General features: G+C 45.7%; 1 protein-coding gene across 1 annotated transcript; it reads right to left on the bottom strand.

Annotated features, from left to right (window-relative positions):
* Positions 1-2,677: 2,677 nt before the first annotated feature.
* Positions 2,678-3,649, bottom strand: LOC110322327 (olfactory receptor 12-like). Its single transcript, XM_021198959.1, has one exon. It carries the CDS (start codon positions 3,647-3,649, stop codon positions 2,678-2,680), a length of 972 nt encoding a protein of 323 aa, XP_021054618.1.
* Positions 3,650-7,735: the final 4,086 nt, after the last annotated feature.

Raw genomic sequence — 7,735 nt, 5'->3', positions numbered from 1 at the left:
TAGATTTCAGTAAGTTTAAAGATTTTAGTCCATTATAATTTGGCTTGGTGAGTTCTATCTTAGGCATTTGATAGTATTTTTTTTCTTTCTTTTCTTTTCTTTTTTTTTTTCCGAGACAGGGTTTCTCTGTGTAGCCCTGGCTGTGCTGGAAGTCACTTTGTAGACCAGGCTGGCCTCGAACTCAGAAATCCACCTGCCTCTGCCTCCCAAGTCCTTTCTTGTTCTCCTCTCCCTTCTCATTGGGATTAAAGACGTGAGCCACCACGCCCGGCCAGTATTTTGTTTTCTGAACTGTAGTATCAAAGTGTTACTATTTCCGCAGGCTCTATTTCTCCTCTACATCTTTCTTTTCACAAGTACATGTGCATGCCAATTTAGAACTGGGTCACACTAACACTATGAAAACTAAGGTCAAGAAATCTTGGAAGGTAAGGACAAGAAGGGACCACATAGAAATGATTGAATTTGGACAAGATTTTTCTTCCTTGACTCGAGACACTAAATTCCTTATAGAATTTAATAATGTTATCTTCCATTCCGGAAGTAGGAAGGTCGATATTCAGGCCATGACTCTGAAGCAGTGCCATTCCAGAGTACAGTTTGGTAGTGTCTAAGGAAACTTCTGCTGCAATTGCCATACACCACTCAGGAACTCACCTACTAAGTTCTTAAAGAGATAGTGATATAGCAGGGCCCTTTGACACATCCATTCCTACTGATACCCTACTTACTATTGGGAAACATTCATGATATAGCAAAGTATTTATTTAAACATATCTCCTTGGTGGCATTGTGGAAGATGGGCTAAGAAAGGCATGGTGGAAGCAGAAACTGACAAGAATTGGCGGCTGGGTAGGGTAGAGGGAGGTGGAGGTATATTATCCCTTACAGTGTCTATTGAATTTAATGTTGAAGTTATCCAGTCAGTAGTCCAAAGGAAGAAAGAAAGGGCAGAGAGGAAGAGAGTACCATGCTAACTAGCAGGTGAACAGATACACCCAGTAGTGATGTCATAGAAAGAGACCAGAAGGAGAATGTGAAGAAAACTTATTTCAAGTAATATTGACCCAAAGCTTCTTTTGGGGAGCAGAACATGATGCCCCAATTCAAGAAGTTATAAGAGGTTTCCAGGGGCCAACACTTACAATGTCCTTATCAGGATACTTTACAAGTTGGTAACTTATCAAAATTAAAAATATAAAAGCAGAATTTGTAAGACAGAAACTTAGAAAAGACATTGTATGCAAGGAAACAGACACAAGGCCATCGGGTATTTCTTGGCATGTACTCTTTAGTCTAGACATAAAAGAGGGAGGAGTTTCTCACACTTGACCTAGCTTACAGAAAGAGTGGGAAGAGGCTCTCCAGGTGGAAATATTTCTAAAGAGCTTCTCTGAGCATCTGAAACTAAAAATCTTTATCGTGGAAATGTGAGCGGTTAGAAGATGCTACCGTGTAACCTAGCGAATGAGAAGGGAGAGGAGAACAGAGGAAAAAGAGGACTATTGGACAGTGTTGGAAACAACAAGTGGTCGTTAGAACAGGCGAGGGCTGGAGAGGACAGGAACACTGGAGGATATAGGTCACTCACTCCCCACTGCTAAGACCAACCGGGCCAGCGAGGTGGGTGGTACACATGAGGGAAAAGGGAATGAAGAAAGAGGAGACAGAGAGGGAGAGAATATCATTAACCGTGAGATGTGTGCCACTCAGAGTGCATTGCCCCAGAGCTGTGCAAAGAGAGAAAGACTTTCATATCACCTGAACATAAAACCAGGGAATAATATGTTACTCTGGAGGGATCAGTGGCAGAGAGAACCTTAACTCAGCAAAACCCCAGAATCTGCAAAAAGAATATGGTGGTCCTTCCTCCACTCCTCACATTGTTGTAGCCACTGAGACTTCATCCTTTCTTGGAGACATCTCTGGTAATAAAGAACCCCTTGGTATAGTCATAAGCTGCCAAGCCAGGGTTTAAAGGTTCTGCAAATTGTGAGTCTAATTGGGGCTTCATCTTGCTGGATATTGAATGGATATGTTGGGAGCCAGATGCAGTGTGGTGGGCTCCTCATGCTTCTAACATGTGATGCCCTACATGGTGGGCACCTTCATTAGAAGAGGAAGTGGGGAAGGAAACAGTGATATGTAAATCCAGGAGGAAGTCTGCAGAGCTATCCTTCTTAATCATTATACTAGATCAGTGTAAAGATGGGTCACCACACAGCTTCTAAGGGCCACAGCCTTGATGCTCATGTTCCTACCTACTGACAGTGATGAATGAAAGTGAAGAGGCCAGAGGGAATCTGCTTCCTTGCAGCTTCACTGGGAGATATTGACAGTGGTATCCACACTTGCCTCAAGGAATCCTGTCTTAATATTCTTCCTTCTGTCAAAGCAACATTGAAAGGCATTCATGATATTTCCAGCTACGAACCATTTGTTTTATTGTGGAAAGAAAAATGCCTTACTCACATTTTGTAAGTATCTGAATAATATTTTTCATTCATTAAATATGTAGTAGATGGGTACATGGATTAAACATTGGAAGAAAAGAATAAAGGCAGAATTCAGTAAAGCAGAAAAGAAAGAAAAAACTGAATGAAAAAGGCAAAAAGGCAAAATAAAGACATCTATTATCATCCAAGGATGTTTTCTTTCCATCATGCTGACTTGATTCCTACTTGCCTCCTCTCTTCACAAGGCTGTGCCTCTGTCCCAGTCTCCTCAGGGCATCCTTTACATCCTTGTTGCGCAGACTATAGATGAGAGGGTTAAGCATGGGAATGACCAGGGTGTAGAAGACAGATATCACCTTGCCCTGTGCCATGGATGCTACTGCTCCAGGCTGGGCATACATGACAAATACAGTTCCATAAAACAAGGACACAGCCATCATGTGAGAGCCACAGGTGGAGAAGACCTTGTGCCGCCCAGATCCCGAGTGCATCCTGAGGATGGTCACGGTGATGTAACCATAGGAAACCAGGACAGCTAAGGTGGTGCTCACAATGATGAACCCACAGAGGCCAAAGAGAAAGAGCTCATTGAGAGCCGTGCTGGAGCAGGCCAGCTGGAGCAGTGGGGGCACGTCACAGTAGAAGTGGTCAATACGGTTAGAGCCGCAGAAGGGCAGCTGGAACGTGAGGCTGGTCTGCACAATGGAGTTCAGGCAGCCTCCACAGTAGGTGCCCAGGACTAGATGGGCACATGTCGTAGGGCACATGGTCACAGGGTACCTCAGGGGACTGCAGATGGCCATGAAACGGTCATAGGCCATCACAGCTAAGAGGAAAGCCTCAGTGGTAGCCAACAAGGAGAAGAAGAAGAACTGCGTGGCACAAGCCTCAAAGCTGATGACTTTGGAGGTGGAGAGGAAGTTGGCCAGGGCATTAGGGGCAATGGCAGAGGAGTAACAGAGGTCGACAAAGGACAGGTTCTTGAGGAAGAAGTACATGGGGGAGTGCAGGCGGGCATCCAGGGTGATGACCANGATCATGGTGAGGTTGCCNAGGANGGTNACNACNTANAGGNCNAGGAAGACAGCAAAGAGCAGGGCCTGGGTCGAGGCACCTCCCCCAAATCCCACCAGCACAAAGCCCTGCAAGAACACGTCAGAGAGGCTTCCATTCCTGTGGACTGCTATGGCCATGAGTGGGGGCAGCTAAAGAGAGGAAGGTGGAGGGAGAGAGAGGGAGGTCTCATTGGTGTCGTTGGATGTTCCACAGGCTGCAGGAACCTGTTGGTGCCACTGTGCAAAAGTTCACCAGATGCTCTTCTGTGCTGGTCTGACCTGAAAGTGGACATTTCCTCTGACTTTTTGTTCATGGGGATGAGCTGAGAACTGTCTGTGTATGAAGCTAGACTGTGGATCTTAGGGTATAAAGACTCTTCCTGAGCCAAGTGATTCTTAGCTACAGACTTTGGCATCCCTAAGCTGCCTCTGGGTTGCTTGCTACCCATCTCCAAGGACCTTCCTGAGTGACACCATTTAGGAGCCACTCGGGAGACCCATCCTACCCATTCATGTTACTCAATGTCCATAAAATGGACATGAGGATCTGCTGACCTCCCAGCAACCAGATTGGGTCATCTTACCATTTCCAGGTTGGAAATCAGGCTAAGAACATGGCTCTTACCACCCTGAGGCTGTGCCTTTGTCCCCTGCAGGGCTCTGCTCTCCCCTAGGCAGCTCTTACTCTAGGCCTGGTCCATAGATACAATCAACATGCCGAGCCTCTGCTTGCTTGAGCATGTTCCTGCCAGTCAACACCTATATATGATGTGTGGGTGGCCTAGGCCCATGTTCTCAGAAACAGCGAGGCTGGTACCCATGCGTATTGGCTTCCAACTTGATCTCCCTGACATCTCTGTTACCTGTTCCACTTCAGCTTTGGGGGTTTACCTTCCAATTGGAAAATCAGACAGGCTAGCCTCTGCCTTACACCTGCTGTCTATCCCCAGTCACTTTCTCTTCATCTTAGGGACCAGAGTAGTAGGTGAGGAGCACCCTTTTGGGACTGGTCATGGGTCACCACTCTGTAGGTCCCTGAGACGGATGCAGGAGGCTTCTGGGGTTGGGAGCTTAGTTACATAGGGGCAGGTTGTCTGCTCGACATCACCCTTGGGGTTCAAGGATGCTGTGAACGAGGTGGGTTCAGTTGTTGCAAAACTCACCACTGATATCCTCCATATACAACATACAGTGCAGACATGGATCCTGGAGGATCCTGATGGAGCCCACCATCTACTATGGAGTCCAGTTTCCCAGTGCAAGCACAAATGGTCATTTTCTCTTCATAGGTACATGGGGCTTTGTGGTCACTCTTGACACACCCACCAAGAGAGGGGAGGGTGTCTCAGGATTAACCACACAGGTTTTCATTGTAGTAAATGTGGTGAGAATATGCATGCCATGTCTGGATTTTTGCTTCCTGTTGCAGCAAGGACAAACGCGATCTCTCCAGTTTTCCAGGGATACAGGATGCCCACAGAATCAGTGGAGCAACCGGTGACAGGGAATTGAAGGGATAGCCTGTGCTCACCTAGGCCCTGCCACTCCTGAGGCTGTACCATCACTGCCTCTTGTGAGCTGGTTGAACACAGAGCTTTATTACACATAGCTGCAGAAGGGGAGCTTTTATTGAACAAGCTGAACCTAGGGTGGAGGCTCCAGTCTCAGCTCTGAACAGGGTGAAGACCAGGGCTATTCAGGACAGGAACGTTCCTACCACTAAGGAACAATCTACCACCAAGACAATCTGCTGAATGTTGACCCCGCTACCCTCTAGCCACCAACTCTCCTACATTTTCAGTCCTGACAGGTGACACACTTACCATATCTAGGTGAGAGTCTGGTTTGCAACAAGGTCACACAGCCAACAGCTCTCTCCCGGCATCCTCAGGCTGGCAATCCTGGGCTTCTTTGAAGATGGGCATCCGTGGTTCCTGTTCATATGGTGATTTACAGCTCTCTTGGTGGGGGAATGAGATAACTGTGAACAGGTGGGCACCCTGGTGTCTGAGGGTCTGGGGTGAATGTTTTTGATGTCTCGGGCTCTGGGCCCTGTAAAGAGGGAAGACGCCTGCCTTCCTTGCCTTGGTTCCTCTCTGTTCCCTCTCAGACAGACAGTGTATGTTGGGTTCTCCTTGCTTGGGAGGATTCTCTGCATCTGGCAGGGCTGGGACTCTTGGCCTCCAGTGTCCAATTACAAGGACACCATTCTCTGTTGTGGCTGGAACTTCACCCTGCCTCTGAGCTCCAGAGGCTCAGCATTGGCTCCAGCCAATCTCTTTCTCATGGCATCCTCTCTTGGTCTATTGGCAGGAAGCTTTGGTCCTCAGAGACTTGGGGAAGGACCATCGGGAGTATGGCAGAGTCATCTCAGAAAGACCAATGCCCCTCATTAGAACAGTCTCCCAGGTGGGGTAGTTTCCATCCCACCCCCACCCCTAGCCACAGCCCCTCCTCTGCTCTTCCCATATGCTTAAAGAATTCAAGTCCTTTAAGCAATACACTTCCTGCTTAAAGGGATTCAAAATCCAATCCAGCAGTAATAGAAGCTATCCAAACTAAGGGAAAGTGCCTCTCCTGGATTGCAGTGAGCCTTTGCTTCCCCCAATGCTTGATCCTGTGTCCCTTGGGTGACTGTATGTCTGTGGCTTCGGTTGGTGTCTTCATACACCTGGGTCAGTTCTGGACTTGACACTTTCCCTGATAACATATCAGTCAGTACTCACATCTTTTTTTTTTTTTAATAGTTTAATTTTCGAGCTACATCCAAGCGTTGAACAGCTTCTCGCTCACACCCCTACACCCACCCTCCGTTTACTTAGCTCACTCTCCCAGTGTTGCTTCCTGTTCCTCCAGTTTTACTTCTACCCTCATGCTGTAGGTACACATATGGCTTTATGTATCTGCGTAGAATCTGGTGTCCACGAGGAAGAGAAAACCTGGCACTTGTCCTAGGTTACTTAATATGACTAGCTCTAGTTGCATCCAGTTTTGGCAGATAGAATGGGTTGATTCTTCTTTCAGTTGGCAAAATCCCATTGTGTGTGTGTGCATACCACGTTTTTCTCATCCACTCCCCTGTTGCTGGACACCTAGGTTGGTTGTATGACTCAGCTATTATCAATGGTGCTATAGTAAAGGGTGATGTGGAAGTGTCTATGATGTGCTAGTTTGGAGTCCTCAGAAGAGCTTCATCTGGACCATATGGAAGATCTGTTGGTTTTTTTGAGAACCTTCCATACTGAATTGATTAGTTTACATCCTCACCAGCATTTACTGTTTTTTATTTTCTTCATGGTTTCCATTAAGACGATTTCATTTTATTAACAAAATTGTCATAATCTGAAGTAAGACTGAATTTCAGTGTTGGTTCTTTCAAAATTTACTTATTTGGTTTTTCAAGATAAGGTTTGTGTAGCCCTATCTTTCCTAAAGCTTGCTCTGTAGACCAGGCTAGCCTTGAACTCAGAGATCTGTCAGCTTCTGCCTCCCAAAGGATGGATTAAAGTGCTGCTATCCTAATATCTGATAAAATAGACTTTACTCAGAAGAGATGCAGAAGGCCATTTTATTGTAATCAAGGGATCAGTTAACAAAAAATATATTCTATGGTCTGCATATATACATTTATGTACCAAACTCTGGGGTGCCAAATTTCAAAAATTAAACATGTGCTACTGTTTAAAAAAAAAGGCATGTGCCACCACCTCCCATTTAAAGATTTATTTTTTATTTTAGGTGCATTTGCCTGCATGTATGTATGGACACCACATGTGTGCAGTGCCCATGGCAGCTGGAAGAGGGTGCTAAACCTCCAGGGACTAGTGTAACAGTCCCTGTAAGCTGCATGTAGGTGCTGGTTCCAGTGCAAGAGTGCCAAGTGCTTTTAACTCCTGAAGCATCTCTAACCCCTTCCCTGTTGTCCTAATTTGCATCTCTCTGATAGCTAGAGAAGTTGAACATTTCGTATATTTATTGGCCATTTTTGTTTCATATTTTGAGAAGTGTCTGTTTCTTTCATTTATTAATTGGGTTATTTGATTTTGTTAAAACATATTTCCTTCATTTTACTTTGGTAATTTCATACATGAATATAATAGGTTTTGATCAAATCTATACTTTAACTGCTCAACTATCCTATCACTTTCACTTCCCAATTTCATGTGTTCTCTCTCTCTCTCTCTCTCTCTCTCTCTCTCTCTCTCTCTCTCTCTCTCTCTCTCT

Source organism: Mus pahari, chromosome 5, assembly GCF_900095145.1.
Source record: "Mus pahari chromosome 5, PAHARI_EIJ_v1.1, whole genome shotgun sequence".
Lineage (NCBI taxonomy): Eukaryota > Metazoa > Chordata > Mammalia > Rodentia > Muridae > Mus > Mus pahari.
The sequence above is the reverse complement of the archived record's forward strand: the minus strand, read 5'-3'. Positions and strand labels throughout refer to the sequence as shown.